Genomic DNA, 26,814 nt, shown 5'->3' with positions numbered 1-26,814 from the left:
ATGAGCTCCACCACCCCCTCCACCATTAATGCCCTACTTCTCTTGGCACTCGTTGCTTTATGTAATATCGTGAAACGGCAGCTTTGTCGGAAAACTATCAGAAACAAACATAATCGACTCCCACTCCCTCCGGGCCCCACCCCGTCGCCAGTGGTCGGTTGTGCCCCGGCATGCTTCGCAACAAACCCGTGTTCCGGTGGATCCATCGGCTGATGAAGGAGATGAACACCGATATAGCGTGCATCCGCCTAGGGAGCACGCACGTCATTCCCGTGACTTGTCCAACAATCGCCCAAGAATTCCTCAGGAAGCAGGACTCCTTGTTCGCCTCGAGGCCAGTTACGATGGCGTCCGGCACACTCAGCAGCAGCTACTTGACGACAGCCCTCTCGCCCTATGGGGAGCAATGGAAGAAGATGAGGCGGGTCTTGGTGTCGGAGGTAGTATGCCCAGCTCGGCACAAGTGGCTCCACGACAAGAGAGCAGAGGAAGCCGATAACCTAATGAAGTATGTCTTTAACCTATGCAAAACATCAGGTCATCAAGTGAACTTGAGAAGCACTACGAGGCACTATACAGGGAATGTGACAAGAAGGCTGATGTTCAACAAGAGATACTTTGGCAAGGGAAGGCAAGATGGAGGACCAACCATTGATGAAGAACAACATGTCGATGCAATCTTCCATGCACTGCACTATCTCTATGCATTTTGTGTTTCTGATTACTTTCCATTCTCAGTGGGGCTTGACCTTGATGGGCATGAGAAGGAAGTAAAAGAGAGTGAGAGGACTCTTAGGAGGTTGCATGAACCCATAATAAGTGAGAGGATCAAACGATGGAGGGACGATTTGAGTTCGGAGTGTAATGAAAAAGAGCCTCAAGACTTGTTAGATGTTCTGATTATGCTTAAAGACCCACAAGGGATGCCATTGCTGACGCCAGAAGAAGTTCGAGCGCAGACCATGGTAAAGTTATATCCCTCTTCCTAGAGTGTTCGATCAAATATAAACTAAAAAAACTATACAACCTGATTGGTGTCTCCATATCTGCAGGCCACGGACCTACAGTGGTCTAAATAGTTTAAATTCTAACATAAACATGCATGACCTAATATGCAGGAGATTATGATTGAAGCGGTGGACAATCCATCAAACGCAGTCGAGTGGGCAATGGCAGAGATGATAAATCAGCCTGAACTCCTTAACAAAGCCACAGAAGAATTAGATAGAGTTGTGGGCAAGGAGAGGTTAGTCCAAGAATCCGATATCCCCCGGCTCAACTACATCAAAGCATGTGCACGGGAAGCCTTTAGGCTCCACCCAATCGCGCCCTTCAACGTTCCACACGTAGCCATGTCAGACACTGTGGTCGCCGGCTATCGCATTCCCAAGGGCAGCCACATCCTTTTGAGCCGGGTCGGCCTCGGTAGAAACCCCAAGGTTTGGGAGGAACCCCTCAAGTTTAAGCCGGACCGGCACATCACGAGTGACCAAGCGGAAGTCGTGCTGACTGAACCCAACTTGCGCTTCATTTCTTTCAGCACTGGCCGGCGCGGGTGCATGGGTGCCACACTTGGGACAACAATGACCGTGATGCTCCTCGCCAGGCTAATCCAAGGGTTTAGTTGGAGTAAACCCTCCAATTTGTCGAGCATCAGCCTTGCCGAGTCGAGAAATGACCTATTCCTCGCCGAACCACTAGTAGCTCAAGCGGAGCTGCGATTGCCAAGTCATCTCTATCTTGCATAGATGCAAGTACAAAGTCATGGTGATGTACTTCCATATATATTTTATGAATAATCGATATTAATGTAATAAAAACGGATGTCCAATGGATAGAAACTGGACATCCAAATAAGAAATCTCGAGTGTGAATTACAGGCTCATGCTCAAGACAAATTGTAATGTAGTGATGTAAAATTCTCTATCTTCAATATAATCTCCACCTCTTGAAATTGAGTAAGTCCTACAGTCATTATTTATTAAGTTGTCTCGAGCTGTTGCTAGTATAGGATTTTTGTGTGCACTTCGTTCACATTGAACTTGGTAAAGGAAAGGTAGGGACACTCAATAATTCGCAAGTTTTGTCGTTTCAAGTTAAACATGAAAAACATGGTTTTGGATCATCTCTGCAATTGCCCCTTTCGACTGCGTTTGATGGATTGTTCCACCGCTTCAATCATAATCTCCTGCATATTAGGTCGTGCATGTTCATGTCGAAGACACCAATCAGAATGGACAGTTTTCTTAAACTTTATCCAATATGACAAATTTACCCCGAACTTTTTTTATAACACAAAAAAAATGCAAACTTTACTAATAGTGACACATTTACTCTAATTTTTTTTTTTTGACATAAAAAACCTCAAACTTATATTTGTCTGATACATTTATCCCAAATTATAGGGCATTTGTGTTAGGTAGGGCAAGGACAGCCCTCCCCAGATCCGGTGAGGGCAACCCTTGCCCAACACAAGTGAGGCAACCCTCACCTGGGCCAAATTGGCGAGGAATGCCCTCATCGGATCTAGCAAAGGCTATCCTTGCCCGACTTAGGGGAGGCTTGCCCTTGCTTAAGTCCAGCTTCCCTTTGCCAAAAGAAGAAAAAAAAAAAAAAAGTAAAAGGAAAAATAGAAAAAAAAAAAAAATTAAAATAAAAAAAGACGAAGATGCTCTTCTACCATAGAGTTTAGGTAAATGTATCACAGTTAGCAAATTTTGGAAGTTTTTTATGTCACAAAAAATGTCACACCCCGATCCTCCGAGCACATGCTCATCCCTCACCTTGGTCGATTAATAGAGATGTCTCAGAACGCATCCTTTCATTTTAATGTGTATGCGGAAACATATAAATAATTCCCAAACAATAAAACAATAGGATAAGAAAGTAGGACCATAAAATTTCAAACTACACCAACCACACTTACATATATATATAACACAACTAGTCATATACAATACAAGCCAAATCAAACTTTGATTATCCAAATACTTGAGGTTTAACAAACAGGGGCGGGGGTCTAACAACCACGTCTACTCCTCATCGCTAAACTCCTCGCTCCACATCGTCATCCCCATTTGAGTTGTCTGCCAAGTATACCAGAGACTCTGACTCTTCGAGCTTTGGATCCTTCACATGTGTCTTGCTCCACCCTCAAGGTCTGTTGTACCCTTACCAAATGCAACTTCCAAAACATACCGAGGCACGTCAAATTCTAGCATAGGGCCCTCCCTTCACCCATCGTGATAGTGATGATACCATGATCAATATTTGTGGAGTACCTTTTCGGGTTCACCCACATCAACCCAAACGGTGGATTTTATCAGCACATATTCCAATCCTTCAAGGTGGGGGTGTATTGGAATATGATAACCTATCTTAGTGATTTCTTCAGGTATACCAAAATGCACAAGACGAGGGGGAGGTGTTGCCATCTAAAGACCTAAAATGTTGTCCCACAACGAGGTGAGATTACGTCTTAGCAAGTTCTACCCCACTAAGACCTAATTAGAAACCAATATACCCTAAGGGCTGCCTAAGCACAACATATGTCGGAGGACTTACCTTTGCCTCCGTTTCATCCTGCAAGTCAATATATATATCATATATATAGAAACCACATCAATTCACACAATCAGATCAAACTATCAATTAATCGACTTGGTCGATTACATGCCATCACGACTTTCTCCTAGTTGGTACATTCAATACTATCTATAAGTCCTATTATTTCAAAACTGCTCACCCAAAGCTGAAAATAGATAGTATAGCTCACCCAAAGATGATAGATTAGAGTCCCGAGGCCATCATAGTATACTATATATATGCTCGTCCAAAACTAGTAGATTAGGTATACTGCTCACCCAAAATTGACATATCGCCTGTAGGTTGATATATACTACTCACCTAAAGCTAACATATCGCCCATAGGCTGATATAATATACCACTCCAATCATATGGTTAATTTCTCATTTTTATCGTGCCTAATAAAAATAGCCGTGTGTGGGACACGATTGGCTTTAGCCAAAATACCATAGTTTCACTTCCACAATTCCCACAATTTTATATAGTCCACCAAAATATTTTTGGCGTTGTAAACCGACGCTCGATTAATTTCCAATCAAATACTGAAATAATTAATTTAGGGATTAAATCTTAAAATCACAATTAACTCAATTCAACACAATATAGAGCTCAAATAAATAAACAGACTATACCACAATAACCAGCAAAATTCCGTCGCTAGCTATCCCAGCCTAATTTTTGAAAAATAATTAATTAATTCAATAATTATGGAAAATATTAAATAAATGCCAATAAATCCAATCTAGGCCCGTAATGCCTAATTGGATGTCGAAACGGACCTGGAAAATTTTGAAGTTCGTTCAATAAATATTAGAACGTGTCTACTCGCTAAGTATAGTAACTAACCACTTAACATGTATTGGCAGATAATTAAATTAACTAATTTAATCTAATCTATCCACCTAAACATGCTTAATTAATCTAATAAACCCATAAGCATAATTAACTAACTAAGCGAGGATTAGTGAGTTCAACTCACTTGTTCGGCAAGCCGGACGGTTCAAAATGTCGGGGACGCAACAAAACTCGATACTCTCCAAAGCGAGCCTAGCTTTTAGGCCCAGAACCACCTCAAAACGGGCCACAAAGCTGCTGGAAACCCACTACACTTTGCCTATGTTTTGAGCTGCAAAAGAGAAAAACCAATGCTCAAAGGGGCGACAAGGATCGGCGAAGGCTGCACGGGCACTTGGCAGGTTGAATGGTGACTTCGATGGGCTTCCACGGCCACTCATAGTGTTGGATAGCCTCCTAGACGCATGAACAAAGGCGGACGACGGGCTGGGACGCACGGACAGGTAGCACAGTGAGGAAACACGTGGCCAGCAACAGTGAGAGCACGAGGCGATGGACAGCGATGGCGTGCAGTGGCGCGGTTGCTTCCAACGGCTTGCTAGTTCCTCTGCAGATTGAAGTCTTCAAAGCACACCAAGGAAGGAGGAGTGGTGATCGCACGGCAAGGCGGGGAAGAGGAAAAGAGAGAGGGAACCAAGGGGCCACTGGCCTTGTTTCTCCACAAAATTGTCCCCTTGACTCTACCTCAGCCACAGCTGGTCTCCATGGCCACAAATCAGCCACCCATGCTCTTCTTGCAACCTTTGAAATGGTCTAAAATGGGCTAGGCAAGGGGCATACGAATTTGCATAGGTTTTCCCTCAATTGAACACTCATTCATGCATAAATCAATCCAAATTTGCCTCAATAAATTCCATTATCGAGTCAATAATCAAATTGGTATTTTTCATCACTAATTGAATCATCTTGCATCCCAAATGCACAATAAAAAACGGTCATTGGCTTTATTTTGGACAAAAACGGCCATAGAACGACTTTTTCCAAAAAAGTCTCGGGTTGCAGAAAAATCTTTTGAGACTGAGTAGATATTCCTAAAATTTATTATGACATGACAGAATATTCAATTTTTGAAATCATATTCAAATTCGCGATTAATTTTATTCAGGCGCGTTTTTAGTGTAACCTAGGCTACTGGGTAGTTTTCGGAGATTTTGGTGCAAATGACTTGTAGTCGATTTTCTTCAAGCCACAATGAACCCACTCGACACATTGGCGACTCTCGGTTGTCGTGAAAATCTCGAGGATTCAATACATACACGGGGTACCAAAATAATAGAAAAATCAGTCTAGTGCCAGCCGACAAGAATTTTATAATTTAATAGTATCACTCATGATTAACCACACATCTTAGTCGAACCAATATATCTCTGATCTCAAATCGATTTTCAACTATGCCGTAATGGCCTCTAAAGATGAGCACGACCTATAAGCCGATTCCTGGTCGAATTCTCAGGTCTATTGAATTAAAATTCCTTGATGGCTTCCTTGGATAATCTAATTATCTCGAGAGTGATCAGTTTTGAGAATAGCCCTATAGACATGTCGATGAAATACCCGATTTATTCAATAGAAAACAGGATTGAAAATCTGAGATGTCACAAAAAAAGTTCGAGATAAATTTATCACATTGGATAAAGTTTAGGGTTTTTGGTGGCTTTTTCCCTTTTTTTTTTAGATGAAAACTCTAGAAAGGAAAACCCATTGTCATTTCCATTTACTATGCATGGGAAGCTTATATTAGATAAAAATTCAATAATACAAGCATGGTTACATGTTAATTTGTTCATGCATTTATTTCGCATTCAACCACTGTATTCATTATCATTCAGCTCATCACGTCCAACAATGGTTGGAACGGTTTGCAAAACCCATCCCATCTTTTTCATGTGTGGATGGATCAGTGAATATGTGTGAAATTTTCATTTCCAAATTCAAAGACCAAAGGTAGAGTAGATACCTCATTTAGTAAATTTGAACTTTTTCTATGATTAAGGAAATGCTAAAAATTGAATTGAACAAAATCAGTCCAAAATCAAATAAAATAAAAATTGGAAAAAGAGAAAACTAATGGACAAGTCTATAAAGATCATCATGGCTAAAAACACTATTGATTACCTAGATTTGAAGACCCAAAAAAAAAAAAAAAAAGAGGAAATATCATCGCAAAAGAAAAGGGGCATAGAAGCAATCTAAACTGGACCGAGGCCCCAAACAACCTATATCCTACTAATCTTTCTATGTAAGTTAATTGCCAAAATTCATTTGTATTTAAACTAGAATCGACCTATTGAATTAAACCACTTGTAATTTTAACGAGCTAATTTTTAAAGGTTCCTTTTGATGAATACATCACATTCACAAATTAAATAAGAATCGACATTATGTTAACAAATTAAAGTCGTAATAAAATGAAAAGAAACTCACAATCTTTTTTTCGAGTTCAATAGGTGCTTTTACTAGTTTGGGTAAAATCACCAACATTTGCCTCAGCCAAGAAACAAGGGGGTATTTGTTATCCAAAGAAGTGATCAAAGAATGAGAGTTCTTTGGGAGGGATTAATAGGGTCAAAACTGTCACCAACAAGGCTTTCATGCTTGCAAAAACAATCTAGAGTAAGTCTTCTGTTAAAATATGTCTCAAGTTTAAGCTCATTAAACAAACTTGGACCTCAAATTAGTTAACTTGCGGATAAGGAAATATTACTATCATTCAAGCGGAGATTGGCAAGGGAAAATCAAAAAGGGAAAGTCAGAACTTTGACTTGGATAAAAGATGCACTCGTCAACTTCCTCAGCCAAGAGAGGAAATAAATAAATAAAACGGAAAAGAATATAAACTCGATTAAAGGAAGTTGGACTTCCTAATTTGACTTGGCTTGTGACTCTCTTCTTTGACCGAGGCAGTGCACATACAAGTATATATATATTTGTGGCTTGCTTGCATGAATATTGCGGTCAGCATTGTTGTTGATACGAGCAATTGAAGCAATGTTATTCTAGTGAGTGCTTGGCAGATTTTCGTTCATGTAATTACATTCGAGAAGAATTAATGTTTGTAGCCAATTTAATCTTGAGGTAAGATTTGCATGTAATTCTTTCGTGAGATTGAGAGATTATTTCTTGAAGAATTTCGGAACTAAACACTGTGTGCGTTATTTGGTGTAATTAGGGCTTGGAAAACACGGAGAGTTATTTGAGTGTGTAATTTCTATGTATTGCTTGATCTATAGTGAAATTCGTCGCTGCTCTCCCCGTGGACGTAAGCTTTTACGACCAAACCACGTAAATCTGGTATCTAATTTATTTCATTCTTTTGTCTACTTTATTGTTCAATCGATCACTTTTCACAACATCTTTAGTTTTATATCCACTCTATAAGATTTAATTTCCCCAATAATAAGTTCAACTTTTATCCAGTAGTGATTCCTATTTTCTCTTCTCCCATAACTTGAACAACTATTGTATGACAAATACCTAGGTTGGAACCAGATCAATTATGATGATCGATAGAAGTCTTAAAAAAAAAAAAATCTTCGAATGTTGCAAAGACAAACATGTGTTTCACATATTAATCTTTGTGAGAAGAAATCATGATGCAAAGAGAGTTTCGAGGTAACCAAATGTTTCTAGCATTAGAAAAGAGTAATGATCAAGAGAACAATTGTCAGGATTTGGTATTAATTAGCATGGATGAAGTACATGGTAGAGCATTCTCATGGACCCTTTCAAATTTGGTATCCATTTCATTAATTTCTAATACACCATCACCTGCAATATTTTCTAATATAATCAAAATCCAAATCCAACATAAATAAAAACATAAAAAATGAAACACTTCATCACTTTCTTTAGTAACTACTCAAGTCTCGCTTCATCCACTTCATCCATCAAATTGAATGGGCCTAGTTGGTTACACATCTCCTTTAAGATGTGGAGGTAGGGGTTTGGACCCAATTTTTGGGACAACAATAATAATAATAATTGTAAAACATAATCAGACTCCATCCACTTCTTTAATAATTACAATTGTTTTAATTATACATAAGAATGTGCCTTTTTCTCTAGTTTAAATAATCATATATCTAAGCCAAAACTATGACATCCTAGATTTTCGACTCTGCTTTCAATTCAATAAATCGGGCATTTCATCGATGCGCCTATAGGGCTGTTCTCAGAGCTGATCTCTCTTGAGATAACTAGACTATCTAGGGAAGCCATTAAGGATTTTAAGGTAAAAAGACTTGAGGATTCGACCAGGAATCGGTTGCTCAACCGTATTCATCTGTCGAGATCATTACGACACCAGACGTAAATTGATTAGAGATCAGAGATAAGTTGGTTTAACTGAAATGAGTGGTTAAACGTGGGTGATCCCATTAAATTGCAAAATTCTTATCGATTGGCACTAGTTTGATTTTTCTATCGTTTTGGTGCCTTGTGTCCATATTTGAAATCTTGAGATTTTCACGACAACCGAGAGTCGCCAATATGTCAAATAGGTTTATTGTGGCTTGAAGAAAATTGACCACGGGTCATTTGCTCTAAAAATTTCCGCAAGCTACTCGATAGCCTAGGTTATGCAAAAAAAATGCGCTGGAATGAAATTAACCACAAATTTGAATATGATTTCAAAAATTGAAGGTTGTGTCATGTCATAATAAATTCTAAGAGCATTAACTCAATCTCACAAAATTTTTCTACAAATCAAGATTTTTTGGGAAAAAGTCGTCCTAGGTCGTTTTTGTCCAGAAAATGCTGGAGATTGTTTTTAATTGCAAATCTTGGAAACAAGTAGGATCAATTGGTGAGGAAAAATGCCAAGATAATCGATGGTGGATTAATTGATTTTATTGAAGTCAATTGATGTTGATTTAATAAGGACCAAGTGTCCATTTGGTGCCAAAATTATGGAAATTCGTATGCCCCATTCCCCTAGCCATTTTGGACCAAATCAATGTTGTAAAGAGAGCCTTGGTGGCTCATTGAGAGCCAACGAAATATACTTGGCCATGGATGAGGTCAAGGGGACAAGCTTATGGAAGATAAGTTTTTAATTGCAAATCTTGAAACAAGTAGGATCAATTGGTGAAAAAATGCCAAGATAATCGATGGTGGATTAATTGATTTTATTGAAGTCAATTGATGTTGACTTAATAAGGACCAAGTGTCCAATTGGACATCAGCCAAAATTATGGAAATTGTATGCCCCATTCCCCTATTTTGGACCAAATCAATGTTGTAAAGAGAGCCTTGGTGGCTCATTGAGAGCCAACGAAGTATACTTGGCCATGGATGAGGTCAAGGGGACAAGCTTATGGAAGATAAGCAAGTGGTGGAGCCCTTGTTCCCTTATCCTCTTCCCTCTCATCCTCATCCACCATCCAAGCCATCTTCCTCCTTTTCCTCTCCATTTTTGCACCAGCAGACCAAGGAACCACCAGGGACAGTAGCTTAGCCGCCGAAAAGCCATCCCGCTGTCACGCGAGTGCCCACACACGTCCGCCTCCCCCACGCGCGTCTCCGTCTCAAGCTGCATCGTCCAGTTGCCTCGCCGTCCAACAGGCTCAACCTGAGCTGTCCAGCCCACCTCCGACCCCCGTGAGTGCCCGCCATGGCCCGGTTTGGCCCATGCACTCTTCTTCGATCAATCCCCGCTTAACTCAAGCTTGTTTCTCTTCTGTTTTAGCAAGAACATAATAGAAAGTTTATGGGTTTCAAATGTGTCATTTGGTCCGTTTTGAGGGGGTTCCGAGCCTCAAAACCTAGGACCACTTTGGAGAGAAAGGACCCCGTGACGTTCCCATCATTTTGCACCAACTAGCTTGTTAAACAAGTGAGTTTCACTCACTAATTCCTGCTTAGTAAGTTAATTATGCTTAAGGGTTATTTAGACTAGCTTAAGTATGGATTAGTGATAAGCTAGAATGGTTAGATTAGCCTTAGAATGGATTAGTGTAACTTAATTAGTGAGATTTGTACAATTGATGTTGGATTAGTCGAATCTAGTGGAAATTATGCAGTTTAGAGTTTTAGACTCTTGCTCGTTGTATGCCATTTTTGTGGATCAAAATGGGTTGCGAATTTGAAGTTGATGTCTTCTTGAGAAATGTTTTAGACATCCTCAGCTACAACATATATTTTTTTTCAAGATTTTTAGGGATCCAAAAGAAGGATATATCAGCTCCGTCATTTTCATATAGAACCTTAGTTTTCGTTGGAACGGGTGACCTTTAAAGATTTTATGGGTTTTTATCAACTCTTAGGGTTCTAATTTCAAAATGGTTTCTCCACAAAAGTTATTTTTCATATCTTAAAGTTTAACATATTCAAATTTCAAATCAAATGGACATGGTTTAGATCTTGAACTAAACCGATTTCGGAAAACTGACTTTTGGAAAACTGACACAATTTTGTACTAGATTGAGCAATTTACTAGGCCGAATATAAAAGGATCTGGGTTAAGGTGTCTCATGAAAAATGTTCATATATGTGTCTTTTACGAAATATTCAAATTTGGGAATTTTCTGAACTCGTTTAATTTGATTTCTGGATTTAAACTTGAAGATGCGCAAGTGGTCCTTTTCTACAGGTTAGGGCTGATTATGATTTTGTGGTGTTATTGGTGCAATGCATATTGGTTTGTGCATATTTGATGATATGTTGGTTTGTGACATGTCTAAAGCTTATGAGTGATGATACAAGAATGATTGTACTATGGTAAATGTTTATGGTCATGGCAAAGAATGGTCATTGACGGGGGATATGTGTTATTGACTGCTTAATTATGCAATTGGTTGATAATTTATGCAATTGAGTGTATTGGTGAGTATGAGGATTTATCCCAAATATTGATTAGTGTGGGTATAAATTTAAGAATTGCCAAGTGGGGTCATGATACCACTAAATATCACCAAACCTAAGAAAACTACTAAGTGGGACCGTGATGCCACTATGTCTAGGAAATTTGCCGAGTGGGGCCGTGATGCCACTTCATATTAAAGAAATTGCTGAGTAGGGCCGTGATGCCACTTTATATTAAAAAAAATTGCCAAGTGGGGCCGCGACGCCACTAAATCTAGAAAAATTGCCAAGTGGGGGCCATAATGCCACTAAACTTAGAAAATTGCTAGGTGGGGCCGTGATGACCACCAAATATAGAAAATATGCCAGTAGGGCCGTGATTACCACTTAATCTAGGTTGTGCCCGTGGGGCTGAAATTAAGAGTTGAAATTGCTTAATCGAAATGACCGTGTGATGGTTTTGATGACATGTAATTAATTGAGTTGATTGATCAATGAATCGATCTGTCTGATGAGATGATGTGATTGTTAGTAATTATGAATTGATTGACTTGCAGGAAGGAACTAAAGCTAAGGTAAGCCCTCTGACTCATGGTTGTGCTTATTCAGCCCTTAAGGCATATTTTCTTCCTAATCGGGTCTTAGGGAGTAGAAATCGCGGAGACATTATCTCATTGGTTATTAAATAACCATTTTTAGGTCTATAGATGGTGTTAGTAAAGGACCAAGAGCTCGGAGTTCGTGAGGTGAAGTCCGAAGAATTGATGACCATGTCCGACTAACTAGTCGTAGACAATTCTCTTTTGTAGGGAGCCAATTCCTTTCTGTAAACCTTTGTGGATAGACTCGGGTGTTTATAAAAAGGTATTTTGTGAAAAATTAGTCCTACTTTCCTATCCCAATGTTTTATTGTCTTAGGATTATTTATATGATTCCACATGCGTATTGAAACAAATGGGTTGGCAATGCGTCCTAGGGCGTTGCTATTATATTGATCAAGCAGGGATGGGCACGTGCTTGGAGAATTGAGACGTGACAAAAACGCCCAATTGTCTCACTTTTTGAGGGTCACATTTAGCCCATGTATTCATATTACCCTAATTATAAAGTAGTTAGAGAATCCCTCCACAAATCGCTTATGATAGCTAGCTAACTCAAGAAAACTTATCATTTATGTTTACCTTAATAGGGCGATTCCACCATTTCAACTTTTTTTGGATCAACTGATATGTCATTTTTGGAGATCACATGACCCTAAAATTCTATATGATTAAGTTAGAAGTTGCACTATAGTATTTACAACTTCTTTTCACACAAACAATTAAGGAAATCTGAGAAAGCTTCATGACAAGCAAACAACTTTCAAAAGATGTGGTGATCCCTTTTGATGTATAGGTTCTTCCTTTGTAGCCAAATTCATGATTCCCACATGGGTTCAAGTGCAAGACCAAGAGAAGAAGGGTTCATGTTGATACCTGTCCAGGGGTTCCACATTTTCACCATGTTTCATTCCGTTTTCTAGGGATTGTCTAACAGAGTGTAGGGTTTTATTTGTCTTTTTGAGGTTGAACACCTCATTGGAATTTTGCCTCTACATTGATAAGACCACGAGTACGCGCTCTGCGCATGCGTGGTTACTTCCATGCTCTTTTGGTGCCATAAAAATGCTAATTCAATGTCCACGTTCAAAACAATGTGTATGTAGATTGGCGGCAATATGAAGAATCAAATTGAGTAGCGGGTGAATCGAGATATGTTTCACTCAATAAATTGAAGCTTAGAGTTTGCAAAAAAAAAAAAATCATGTAGTAAGAGAGTGGCGGCAATGTGCCCTTGCCTCAGTTATGAGTAGATATTGTACTATGGATTGGTGGATAAGTGGCACTAATTAGCCGATAAGTGGAGCCCATTGTGGGCTACTATCATATTTTGAAATAGTAGATAAGTGGTATGCATTTCTCTAACCGATTTTTTGGTCGGTGATAAGATTTTTTGCTTTAATTAGTAGAAAACATAGAAGAAGATGAGTAGTAGATAGGTAGTATAGATATAGATTAAGAAAAATACCAAAATTTTAATTGTGCTCTTAAAGCAACACCCAGAATATAACAAGATTCTCAAAGTCTAACTTTATTTATCAAGAGACAGAATCACACTTTTGTCCTCTCTTAACACTATCAACCTCGTCCTAATCTAAGCCACAACCATGACTAAAGATGGAGTCGACGAGCCAACCGGAGCTCCCCCGCTGCCACGTCACAATACCCACGCAGTATATTTCCTTCCTCGACCGTAAAACCAAGCGAAGTAAGCATCTTAGGCTAGCAGTTTTCGGGTGATGATGTCAATGGCCCCGCAACACCCAGGCCCCAAGCTGGTCTTCCCCATGAAGGAAGAAGAAGATGATCTCGTTGGTGCATTATTTGAGCTCCACCAGTGTGTTCCAATAGTCAACCAGCCCACCGCTCGCCTGGACGGCCTCAAGCCGTGCCGCAAACTCGAGGCCCGGCTTGCAGCGGTCGATGGGGCTTTTATTTCGCGAGCTGCAGTTCCAGTAGCCGCTATGTTGGCGAGGGCGAGCAAGAGGAGCAAGCATTTCAAGGCCATGATTGAAGCTAGGATTTACGACTAAGGAAGGCTTAAGGTCACAAGAGTGGATGGAGAAATAATGAAGGCTTGGTGTATATTTCTAAGGATGATGGGAAGGGAATGAAAGGACTTGCATCGCATGCCATGAATAAATATGATTTAATGCTGTAATACTAAGTCGGTTTAATTGATTGATAAACAAAGGAATTTAGGATCATGAAAGGTTTCTTGCTAATGTGACAATAGATGCAAAGATATAATTAATAGAGCACTTGACTTGCATATTTAGATTATTATAGTACAGATATAGATTATTATATTTACCATTTTTTTGTCATATATTTACCATGTTTATAAGGTCAAGATTGCTTGGCCAGCTATTAGGTTTTTTTTTTTTTTGGTAAAATAAGAATTATATAAACTTTTACCTACGGAACTTTACAAGAAGTAAGTCTCGGCACCGAAAAAAACTTGCACTCACAATGCCAACAATACCGTGAGTGGAAGGGTGCTAAGAGTAAAAAAGAAAGAGGAGGACTACAAGAACGACCACCCTCTAGCAAGAATGAGCTAAAAGAAACACCTATAAAGAAAAAAGAGAGGGATCTAGTCCCCAACTTCTTTGTAATCTTCTATTCCTTCGAGTGTCTGCCACTTGTTTAAAAGTGAGAGCCTTGTCCTTAACAACTTTGGTAAGATGATGCTTCAAAGCCACCATAAACAAAGTCTGCCCACAGAACAGTAAATGGTTCCTAGCCTTCCAAATAATATGACAAAGAGCAGCAAAGGAGAACCGAACAATAACATGGTAGAAATCATCACCAGAAAGGAAGTTAATGGCCCAACATAAATTCTCCACCCATGACCTATTTTGCCACGGGAGGTTGCAGCTCGAAGCCCAAAAGGTTGCAAGTCCATAAGAGATATGGAATTCAAAAAACAAGTGGTCTCTAGAGTCCGGAACAGAGTTGCAAAAACCACAAGAGACATTCACAATTCAACCATGGGAAAGTAGCAAAGCCTGAGTGGGTAACCTGTTCTTAGATATGAGCCATAAGCGGAATCAATACCGGGGAATAAGTGTTTTATGCCAAACAAAGGAGAACCAAGGCACCACATTGCTCTTCCTGCGAATGGAGAGATCGAGAAAATACCGGATGAGTGCTGCAGCCAAGTTAAACTATCAGGAGTCTGATTGAGAAAAGGTAGGGGATGAGACCAAGTCTGGAGAAACGCTTTGGTCTCTTGACCTGAGGCGGAGAATAAATCCGCTAATTTCGCATGCTTGGGTAGGCCCAATCGGTAGATAAAAGAGTCCGTGACGAACAAATTTAGAGAGCCACAAGGATGCCAAGGATCAAACCAAAGAGAAATGTATCGACCGTCACCCACCCGCCATTTAGAGTATTGTTGGAATTCATTTATGAGATCCAACAATTTTCTCCATGCTTAGGAACAAAATGTGGGTTTTTTAACAACCAAAAAGTTCTTATTTTTAAGAAAGGTTGAGTGTATCCATTTACACTAAAGTGATTCCTTATTTGTAAATAGGATCCAGATATGTTTCAACATCGCTGCTGTGTTTCAATCACGAAGATTGCGAATGCCAAGGCTGCCTTCTTGTTTTGGGAGACAAACATAGTCCCATGCCACTTTAGCTCCCCCCCAACCGAAGGTCAAGGCCTTTTCAAAGAAATTGCTGTAGAAGTTGCTCAATATGATCTAACACCACTAGATAACATAAAGATGTTGGCCCAATAGACTTGCATTGAGTGAAGGACCAGCTTGATTATTTGAAGTCGACCTGCAAAGAATAGAAAGCGTTGTGCCCAAGATTGGACTCTGAAAGTTATAAGATTAACCAAGGCACTGCAACCAGACTTGGTAAGCCGAGATGACACAATAGGAACTCCAAGATAACGGATCGGGAGTACTCCTTCCCTGAAACCGAGAGTCTGGAAAATAGCTTATCGCGAATGAAAAGTCCCCCGCAAGGAAGACTTCACTTTTGTTCACAATGAAAAATTATAGAATGAAAATTTTCTATTAATCATACTTAAAAAAATAATTTGTTGATGAGAATATCCATATTGTGTTGTTGTGTTTTAATTAATGTGTTATGTGAAAATAAATCTAAAATTACTAATTTTCTTAATACACGTGAGAATACCATGCTTTGCTTCATCTAAATTACTTAATCTCAACCATGGCGATCGGATTTTCAAAAAAGGAGATATTATGGTCGATCGTTTGGTCCTATTCTTAAAAATTCGTAATCCCATCACTTTTTTTTTTTTTTTTTGTCGAATCACATCTTTGAAAATATCAAGTAACGAACTCTTTTATAAGCTTAAAAAATCGAGTCAATGGGATGTTGAACAAAAAAGTTATGCCCGACCAAAGTTTGGCTAGATTTGGGTAAAAAATTAGATTAAATATTATTTTTCATAAATTTACCAAATCGGATGTAAGTGGCATGCATTTCTCTAACCAATGTTTTGGTAGGTGATAAATTTTTTTGTTTTGTAATTGGTTGAAACGTAGAAGAAGAAAAGTATTAGATGGATAGTGTAGATATAGATTAAGAAAAGTACCAAAATTTCACTTGTGCCCTTGAGGCAACACCCACAAATATAACAGGACTCTCAAAGTCTAACTTTATTTATCAACAGACAAAATCACACTTTTGCCCTCTCTTAACACTGTCAACCTCGTCCTAGTCTATGCCACATCCATAACTAGAGATGGAGTCGGCGAGCCAATCGGAGCTCCCCCCGCCGCCGCATCGCAATACCCACGCAATATATTCCCTTCCTCGGCTGTAAAACCGAGCGAAGTGAGCATCGCGGGCCAACAGTTTCGGGTGATGATGTCGATGGCCCCGCAACACCCAAGCCCCAAGCTAGTCTCCCCATTAAGGAAGAAGAGGATGATCTCGTTGGTGCATGATTTGAGCTGCACCAGAGCATTCCAACACTCAACCAGCCCGCCGCTGGCTTGGACGGCCTCGAGCCGTGCCGCCAAGTCCAGGCCTGCCTTGTAGCGGTCGATGGGGGCTTTTATTTCGCGAGCTGCAGTTCCATCAGCCGCTATGCTGGCAAGGGCGAGCAAGAGGAGCAAGCATTTCAAGGCCATGATTGAAGCTAGGATTTGCGACTGAGGAAGGCTTAAGGTCACAAGAGCGTATGGAGAAATAATGAAGGCTTGGTGTATATTTATAAGGATGATGGGAGGGGAATGAAAGGACTTGCATCGCATGCCATGAATAAATATGATTTAATGCTGCAATAATAAGTCGATTAATTGATTGATGACAGGAGGAATTTAGGATCATGAAAGGTTTCTTGCTAATGTGACGATAGATGCAAAGATCTAATTAATAGAGCACCTGACTTGCATATTTAGATTATTATATTACAGATATAGATTAATATATTTACCATTTTTTTTGTCATATATTTACCATGTTTATAAGCTGAAGATTGCTTAGCCAGCTATTGGGTTTATCAATTATAGTATGAAAATTTTCTATTAATCATATTTAAAAAAAATATTATCAAAAATTTCTATTAATCATATTTAAAAAATATTTGTTGATTCGAATATATATGTTGTGTTGTTGTGTTATAATTAATGTGTTATGTGAAAATAAATGTATAATTACTAATTTTCCTAAAGTGTGAGAATATTGTGCTTTGCTTCATCTAAATTACTTAAGTTCAACTATGTCAATCGCATTTTCAAACAAAGAAATATCATGGTCCATCGTTTCGTCCTATTCTTAAAAATTCTCAATCCCATTACCCTTTTTTTTGGTCAAATCGCATATTTGAAAATATCAGGCAAATTTTTATAAGCGCAAAAGTCGAGTTAATGAGACGTTGAACAGAAAAGTTTTGCCCGACGAAAGTTTGGCTAAATTTGGGTAATAAAATAGATAAATATTATTTTTCATAAATTTACCGAATCAGATGATTTAAAATACTAGACCTAGTGAGGTTTAGAGTTTGTAATCTTTCTAAATTTACTTAGGCTCGATCTCGAAGATCAGATTTTTAATGAACAAAAAATCAGGGTTATCTATTTGGTCCGATTTCTAGATATTCATGATCGGGACACCTTTTTTTTAAAATCAAACTGCTTTTTTTCTAACAATCAAGTGGTGGACTTTTCATAGGTGAAAAATCAAGTCAATTGGACATCGGACCAAAATTATATGCCGATCAAGGTTTGGTCAACTTTAGATAAAAATATACACAAATAACATTTTTTAAATTATTTTCATCACCTTGAATGATAAATAGCCCTCTAGTAGATTATACGTAGAAAGAAATAAATGGGAAAGCTTTTTTCTTTCTTTGAATAACATGAAAGATTGATTCTGTACATCACAATCAATATTTTTTTCAATCACAACAAACAAGCAAAAAGATAGTAAAGTTTTGTTCCATCGTATTGTCTTACCATATTCATGTAGACAATCATGATTATTCAAGGTCAACGGATCTTAAATTGATAGTGCTCTTCTTGCTAAAGGAAGTTTCGACAAGGAGGAACATGAACTATCTCAACCCTTTATAGAAAAGGCAAGATCAATGAGTTACTCTTTCTCAATTTCAGAAGATCGTGAAATACTATTTTTTTTTTTAGAATTTGAATTATTCTCAAGTTCAAGCAAGGATTTTCGGAGACAATGATGATCTCCCTAATTTCATAACACTCTTCAATGCTCAAACACTGAAATTGGGATAGTTGCTTGATTAAACCATTTGAAAATATCTTCTTCAGCTTTGGCTAATTTTATAAGGTTAATTCAGTCATTTGCCCTACTCGTCCAAGGGCACATCGTCAGGTTTAGAATTTTCTATTCCTTTAAATTATTTAGGATCAATCATCATAATGATTTTTAATGAAAAAAAAATATTGTCGGGGGGTTTGTTCAGTCCAATTCTTGAAGTTCATACCGCATTTTTGGAAAAATTGAGTGACGAGCTCCTATAGGTGCAAAAATTGAGTTAATGGGATATCGGATGAATTATCAATTATGCAAATCGTTGTGATTTACTGGCATTAATGTAATGTTTCACTATGTTCTCTTTCATGCAGAATTTATTTGCCAGCTCCTAGCAGAACTTCATGCTATTGTCAGTCCGCACATACTTGATCGACTTACTAGTCTCTGTCTCGATCAAAGCTCTCAATCGCGTGATCCTGACACCAGCATCAAACTTGTGCATTAGCACAAACACCCAGGTCTTCCTCAAGCAGTCAATAAACTCTCGAACAGATGCATCCGGTGTCTCCGGGGCAAAATCTGTCATTGTCTCACTTTGAAGTTTATATAGGCCTCCATGCTTGATTCCTTTCATTATCACCAAAGCACCTCGAATAACCTTCAGAACTCCACATTTTGAATAATATCTACAACCAGCTAAATCTAGGGCACCCAAGGAAATTAAGTTTTTTTTCAATTCTGGAACGTGTCTTACTCCAATCAATATCCTCACAATGCCATCATGCATTCTGATTTTAACATCACCAACACCTATAACATCGCACTCAGCGTTGTTTTCTAGCTAGACTTTACCGCAACCCGTGCACTGATAAGTGATAAACTAGTTTTTATTTGGTGTGATATGAAAAGGAACAACCAAAATCCATAATCCATCCATCAAAAGATGAATGGTCTTAGATTGATTACGTATGTTCATATTAATATTAATTTTATCCACACGTGTTACAGATCTTCCTCTATTTTCACCTACTAAAGTAGCAGATACAGGTTCTCCAGATTCTCTTCTACGAATGTCCTCGCTTAGAATCAAATCTCGAACCCCATCAAACGTCAAACTTGTTGACCTAGAGGAATTACTCACAGCAGTAACAATAGTATTACAACTATCAAGCAATAAGGATAATAGAATCAAAGCACGTACATCATCTTCAAAATCAATCTCAACTAAACTCAATTGACTAACAATCACATTGAATTCATTGATATGATCTAAAACTGACGCACCTTCACTCATCTTCAAATTAAACAGACGTTGCATCAAATAGACCTTATTGATCGCAAAGGGCTTCTCGTACATATTTGATAGGCTTGCATCAAATCAGCAGTGGTCTTCTCCTTCAATATGTTAAACGCGACGTTACGAGCCAACATTAACCGAATAACACTCATAGCTCGTCTATCCAGCAAATCCCAATTGGCTTGCTTCATCGTCTCTGGTTTCTCCCCACATAAGGGCAAGTGCAATTTCATTTGGTAAAGATAATCTTCAATCTACATCTTTCAGAAACTAAAATCCTTCCCATCAAATCTGTCGATTCTCACTTTTACTTCTTTTGTCGCCATCGATTTGCTTCAACTTAGCCAAACCTGGCTTTGATACCATTTGTTGCGATAAAACAAGCGATCGAACAATAATATTGACAGAAGAATAAAATAAATCGGACACCAGATTTACGTGGTTCAATTGTAAAAATCTACGTCCATAGGGAGAGCTGCATCGAATTTCACTATAGATCAAGCAATACAAGGAGATTACACACTCGAGTCACTCAAATACTCTCTCGATATTTCCCAATTACACCCAATAACACACGCAATGTCTAGCCCCAAAATTCCTCAATAAAAAATCTCTCAATCTCACAAAAGAATTACATGCAAATCTTACCACAAAATTTAATTGGCTTACACTAAACTTCCTTGGATGTAATTCACGAACAAGAACGACAAAGAAAATCTCTCCCAAGCACTCAACGACGAGACGGCGCTTCAAGACCAATTCTTCACGATCAACATTTTTCCATCCATGGCCACAAGTCTATATATATATATATATATATATAAGTGAAGCCCTTATTCCTTTGCCAACTTCTCATAGGATTTCGTGTCCTATCTTAAACGATTTTATCCAAAACATATCTTTATATATTTTAAATAAAATCCAAGTCCAAGTTAAAGTTGAACTTTCCTATTTTAGCGACCAAATTCTCCAACACAAATTCGAATTTTGGGAAGTTGATCTTCGGATCTTCTTTGCTCGATGGAAAATAACAATCCATGCATTACAAGGGCATAATTGGAACAAAGTAAATTATGCAAATAGCAGTATAACATTTGCTTCCAAGAATTTGAACACAAATTCCTTTTATTTCTTTTAATGATTATTTTAAGGAAAAACCTCTCAAAGACTATTTTTAAGCTTTTTTGATGTTTTTTGAAAGAGTTAAAAATTTTGGGGATTTTTCCATTTTTAATTTTTTTTAATAATTTTTTATTCCGAATTGGGACCCGGGTTGGGCCTTTGAGCCCAGTCCGAATGTGGGCTATCGCCAGTCTTTTGCAGGCTTAAGTCGCGAACACAAATCGGGCTTTTGATAAGCCAGTCTTCGGAATGGTTTAGGCCCACTATCTAAACATGGTTAAATAAGCCCAAGCTCGACTGAATGACAACAACAGCCCATATTTGCCCAGCTTCAACCTAAGCCCAACGTCACTCAAACCTAATCAAGCCCAAACCCAAATTGAAATTGACAAGCCCAAGCTTTGAACCCATCCTTTGCACTCACTCCACTCCCTGGACGGAAGCTTCACGCCCTCGGTCCCTTCATCGTGGTCTCACCAACGGCCATCGATTCTCGCCTCTAACACCAACCGATTGGACATCAACGCCCCGCGTCCCGGTCGGCCTCCACCTCGACTCACCGTCGAAAAGGGAATCCACTTCCGATGGCTAGTGTCGCTCCGGCCAATCCCCGGATTCATTTGAAAAGAAACACACATGAGGAGACGACACATCTAGTGACGAATCAAAGAAAAACATATCAGCCGTGTCTAAGGACCAACAAACGCCCAGAATCAAACCCAACATCGGAGCAAGCCTGAGCGAGATCTGGTTCGAGCATTTCATCGAACACGTGAGAATCATTAGCTAAAAGCGGGAAGAAGCGAACCGACCGAGCCCCAACTCGTGCCGGGACTAATAATAATTGGCAAGCAACGTCCCAAGAACTGCAGCACGCGTACGAACAGGGCCAGTACTCGTTCATGCTAGATAACGACGAAGCCCCAAAGCGGCCAAAACAAGGCACGAAAACAGGGCGATCAGCCGAGGGTCCCTACCTGAAATGCGAGAGAGCAAGCGATGGTTAAGGGAACCGAGCAAAGAGCCGAAGGATCTTGTGCAAAGCTAATGGATGTTTGTAACTGCTATTACTCGTCAATAAGATCATCATTTAATATCCTTTGATTTCGACCTCAATCTTTTGCCATCATTTTTTGTCGAAAGGTAATTAAAATCATCAAGATAATAATAGACTTACAATGTTGAATGATAAACGAAATATTCAAATATTTCCATTTTTCCCTTTGCACACTCACAGATTTTACACTTTACTATTTGCATACATGTTTTTCCACTAACTATCAAAATAATGTTGTACACGTACACGTGTATCGAAAAATGAAGAAATTTTTTAGACATGTCTAAATATATTTTTACTTTGCAATTTGACCTTTTCTTAACACGTGACACTTTAAACTGTCAAGATATACATATTTTGACAAGTCTATTCACGTATAATTTTTTTCATAAGTTTTTGAAGCTGATAAACTTTGACCGAAGACTTTTATTTTTAGTTGAAAGTGTAAACAAAGATAAACCAAAAAAAAAGATAACGAGAGATTTATAGGTTGGAGAGGTTGGCCCCGGCCCGGCCCCGGCCCGGCCCGTTGGCCAGCGCCGGGCACCCGTTTTAAGATTTCTCCCCCCCGCCGCCGGCGGCGGAGAACGGCGGCTGTTCTGAGCTTCGAGAGAGAGAGAGAGAGAGAGATGGGCGAGGGCGATCTCCCCCGGACGGAGGCGGGCGTGCTCCGGGGACACGAGGGCGCGGTGCTGGCCGCCCGGTTCAACGGCGACGGCAACTACTGCCTCAGCTGCGGCAAGGACCGCACCATCCGCCTCTGGAACCCCCACCGCGGCATCCACATCAAGACCTACAAGTCCCACGGCCGCGAGGTCCGCGACGTCCACTGCACCTCGTAATTCCTCCTCCTCCTCCGCTGTTTCGCCGGTTCTTTTGCTCCGACGCGTGTGTTCGGTCGGAGGATCATCTGGGTAGATGCTTTTTGATCCTAAAGAAGAGTGTATCGCGTTAGTTTCGTGTATGATAGGTGGCAGCTGATTGGCTGGACTGGGTTCGTTGAAATTGTGAATGTGAGATGGTTTGTGTAGTGATGAATCTTGAAGTGTCCTGCTTCTGTTGTTGGGATCAGAAAATTTGCTCTCTTGGTTTGTTGACATTTTGGGTTAGGAAGTGGAAAAGGAAAATGATGTATGAATTTATTGGATGCCCTTGTTTTTTTTACTTTTGCCAACTGAGGATAGATGATGTAAGTCCGAATGCTGAATCTTTTCGCTGGTGATGTAGGGACAATTCAAAGTTGATATCTTGCGGTGGTGACCGGCAGATATTCTATTGGGATGTGTCGACTGGCCGAGTCATTAGGAGATTCCGTGGGCATGATAGCGAGGTTTGCACTCACAATGATTTGAACTGTAAATTTTGTCCCAACTGGCCATATCCCATGTCTTTTGGAATTTCTCGTAATGTTCCATCCAACCCCTTCCTCTGCACAGGTGAATGCAGTAAAGTTTAACGACTATGCATCTGTCGTAGTATCAGCCGGCTATGATCGTTCAGTGCGTGCTTGGGATTGCAGATCTCATAGCACTGAGCCGATTCAGGTAACTTTCCAGCTGACATTGTTGAATTTTTTAATTATATGTGCTCGTGTGAATGAACTGACTTGAGTTATTTTATTGAACTGCAGATTATCAACACGTTTCAAGACAGTGTGATGTCTGTTTGCTTAACAAAAACTGAAATTATTGGTGGAAGCGTTGATGGTACTGTTCGAACATTTGATATTCGTATTGGTAGGTATGTGTGTTGTGTCGTGAATATCCCTTCTTGCTTTTAAGACACTACTGCGTACAGAAGTATTATTGTTTGAAGCTTAAGAAAGGTAAACAGCATTTAGCAATGCCTTTAGTGAGGCAGCATTTATTTCTGTTGCTACCCAGACCCCAATCTGGATCCTGTTGTAGTGAGACAATCTCTCTACCCTAAAAGAAGGTCAAAAATCTATATTGAACTGTGAATTTTGGCTGTACCTTGTGCATTCGTTTCTTGTTCTTTCTTTGTAAGGTCACAATAAACTAAAAGTATCTGACATATCCATATAGCTAGGTAACTTTGATACCTATCTCTAATAATTGTGTTGTCACCCTATCATGTAGAGAAATATCTGACGACTTGGGGCAACCTGTCAACTGTATTTCAATGTCAAATGATGGTAACTGCATATTGGCAAGTTGTTTAGATTCAACTTTGCGTCTTGTAGATAGGTAAGCATTTGAAGTCATTTAATTTGCATTGCCATCATTGCTCCTGCTGATTGTCCTTTATTATGACAGGTCTGCCGGTGAGCTATTGCAAGAATATAAGGGCCATACTTGCAAGGTTTTTATATGACAAAATTTAGTAATCTTGATGCTTTCTTGCAGTAGTGATCCGTTATCAATGTAGAAATTAATTTTTTGGAATGATGATTAGTCTGAGATTTTTGTGCACCAAAAAAATGCCACTTTATTTTCCATTTCATGCCATCTCAGGGTATCACACTTCACCTGTTATACATCCATTGGTTCAAGATAAGTTAATCTGTTTAGATTTCCCAACATCCTCTGTGAATCAGCTTTGGCAGATGTGTCATGTAGTTGCACTCGCTCACTCGAAATTTTGCCCTGCACTCATGCTTTTAATTTTTAATGGCTGGGTCATATCCTCATGTAGTAACAATGATTCTTGTTTGATATGATTCATCAGTCCTACAAATTGGATTGCTGTCTTACTAATACTGATGCACATGTGGCTGGTGGATCTGAGGACGGTTATGTCTTCTTCTGGGATTTGGTCGATGCATCAGTGATATCCAAATTTCGAGCTCATTCCTCTGTGGTGAGTCTTTTCTTGTTTATGCTGTACATATTGTACCATATGTCTTGATAAATGGTGCTAATTGTTCAAAACGTGTTGTATTTTATTTGTGCCCTTTCATATAGAAAGATGCATTTTCATATTGTCACTCTGGTGGAAACAGGCCAGATGCTGATGTTACAAAAAGGATTAATCATGAGTTTCTTCTCAATTATCAAATTGGTGCTTTAAATTTTGGCATTTCTGATAATACCTTGTAACCAGCCCCTACCTGTACTGCTAGATCTAGATCTCAACAGGTGTTTGTGAAATGTACAGAAATAGCACAAATCCCAGGGGTGGGCGCATTTATCAGGGAGAATATACATTTTACAGTGTCTATCACAGCAGTTGCATCCATGAAAATCTTTTTTTTTTGCACTTTATTAATTTCGCCCACTAAATGTTTAAATAGCAAATTCTTTCCAATTGCTAGCCCATCTGCGCTTTTCATCCCATGGTAACCAAAATACCGAGAGAGCTTATTCTCTTACTGAAGGACTCTTACACTCTGCCAAGCTTAGATTTCTTGTCTACTGAACTTGCTATGACCCAATTCCTATCGGTAGAATGTAGAAACTTCTCCAAATTTGCATGTCCAGTGGAGGTACAGAAAGAGCAAAAGTTCTACTTCATGCATCGACAACATTTGCGAAAATTTTTATCTACTTCTACCATTTCGTGGCTGGAATGTCATTTGATTGTGGAAATCCTTCTTACCTTTTCTTCTTATTTTGTTTCATGGGCCATCCTGCTTCTTGGGATCCATCCAGAATTCCTTGTAGGTTGAGTTTAGCTCATATTAATCTGCTTGATGATAATCAGGAGCCTTTAATTCTAGAGGACAGGTATAGACTATAGTCCCATTTGCTCGATAATAATCAAATATCGTTAAAATCCTAGAGGACTATGGTATATTTTCCATTAACCTTAATGATGCTATTGATTCTTTGGAGTGTTGTGGATAGAACTTGCATGGATCTTCATCACAATGCCTAGACTCTTGCAGTTTTAAATATTCCAATTCACTGTGGTTGTTCTATCTTTTCTCTTGCAGGTAACAAGTGTAAGTTATCATCCAAAGGAAGACTGTATGATCACTGCCTCTGTGGATGGCACAATTAAGGTGTGGAAGACATGAAACTGTTCAGCTGAGCCTGAGGGATCATTCCTTTGTCTGAGATATGATATAGGGAATTCACCGAGTCAATTCTTAGGATATCTTGAATCAGACCATTTGTACTTACTTTTGCCCCAGGCAATGCATCTTTTCATGCTTCATTAGGAGGTAATATCTTTGGGTAGCAAAACTTTTTGCAGAATTTCGGAAGCTGAGGTTCATGTATATTATAGTCTAGCTCGGGAGTGTTCCAATTGCACTTCCAGCAAATTTCTTAGGGGTTGTGTACCATTGATGGGATGGATTGATAATCTATGAGCTGAATGTGCATTTTGATTTCTTGTCTGTGACAGAGAAACTCATGGGTTCCCTTTTCTTGAAACATTGTTCAACTTAAATGATTACAAATGATAGTGATCACTGCAGTCTGGATATACCAGTGAAATCGAGGGCTGTATTGTATCCTTTCCTCCTGTCATTGGGTGGAAGGTGCGAGCTCGGCATTCTCTCGTATGCGTGCAGCGATTCATTGCCTAGTTTCAATCCGTTTGCTCTTCAAGCACTGAGATAACAAATGTCCAAAGTAAAAGGTCTTTCTCGAAATGGACCGTGTGGACTTGGTCCTGTTTACTCTTTCCTGGGTTTGATGAATGATATGCTTACACCAATAGCAGGTTTTTCCCATGACAGCAGAGCAGACAAAATCAACGTAGGATCATATTTTGGACCCAGTCTTGCTAAGGATTTGGCCAAACATGAGTCTTGCTATTCTACAGGTAGCGTCAACGCTTCGTTTCCTTGACTCTTTAATGAG

At 39.2% G+C, this 26,814-nt stretch overlaps 3 protein-coding genes across 3 annotated transcripts; 2 read left to right on the top strand and 1 right to left on the bottom strand.

The window, feature by feature from the left end:
* Window positions 1-1,862, top strand: LOC104417840 (tyrosine N-monooxygenase). Its single transcript, XM_010029049.3, is given in 3 exon segments — window positions 1-160; window positions 163-965; window positions 1,119-1,862. Coding segments are annotated over 3 exon segments (1,593 nt in total). The 3' UTR covers window positions 1,749-1,862.
* A 14,690-nt stretch (window positions 1,863-16,552) lies between these two features.
* LOC104417838 (egg cell-secreted protein 1.4-like) lies at window positions 16,553-16,966 on the bottom strand. Its single transcript, XM_010029048.2, has one exon. It carries the CDS (start codon window positions 16,964-16,966, stop codon window positions 16,553-16,555), a length of 414 nt encoding a protein of 137 aa, XP_010027350.2.
* Window positions 16,967-22,566: 5,600 nt separating this feature from the next.
* Window positions 22,567-26,358, top strand: LOC104415851 (WD repeat domain-containing protein 83). The gene is made up of 8 exons (XM_010027236.3): window positions 22,567-22,880; window positions 23,270-23,372; window positions 23,479-23,586; window positions 23,673-23,782; window positions 24,142-24,249; window positions 24,319-24,364; window positions 24,731-24,862; window positions 25,938-26,358. Exons 1-8 carry the CDS (start codon window positions 22,672-22,674, stop codon window positions 26,019-26,021), a joined length of 900 nt encoding a protein of 299 aa, XP_010025538.1. The 5' UTR covers window positions 22,567-22,671; the 3' UTR covers window positions 26,022-26,358.
* The last annotated feature ends 456 nt before the right edge of the window (window positions 26,359-26,814 follow it).

This window comes from Eucalyptus grandis, chromosome 8, assembly GCF_016545825.1.
Source record: "Eucalyptus grandis isolate ANBG69807.140 chromosome 8, ASM1654582v1, whole genome shotgun sequence".
Taxonomy (NCBI): domain Eukaryota; kingdom Viridiplantae; phylum Streptophyta; class Magnoliopsida; order Myrtales; family Myrtaceae; genus Eucalyptus; species Eucalyptus grandis.
This window is presented reverse-complemented; position numbering and strand designations above follow the sequence as displayed.

Excerpts from the sequence above, each read along its gene's own strand:
- LOC104417838 (XM_010029048.2), bottom strand. The coding sequence starts at position 16,966 with ATGGCCTTGAAATGCTTGCTCCTCTTGCTCGCCCTTGCCAGCATAGCG.
- LOC104415851 (XM_010027236.3), top strand. The coding sequence starts at position 22,672 with ATGGGCGAGGGCGATCTCCCCCGGACGGAGGCGGGCGTGCTCCGGGGA. Across the intron at positions 23,587-23,672 it reads ATAGCACTGAGCCGATTCAG|ATTATCAACACGTTTCAAGA; the intron begins GTAACTTTCCAG and ends ATTGAACTGCAG. Across the intron at positions 23,783-24,141 it reads TTTGATATTCGTATTGGTAG|AGAAATATCTGACGACTTGG; the intron begins GTATGTGTGTTG and ends CCTATCATGTAG.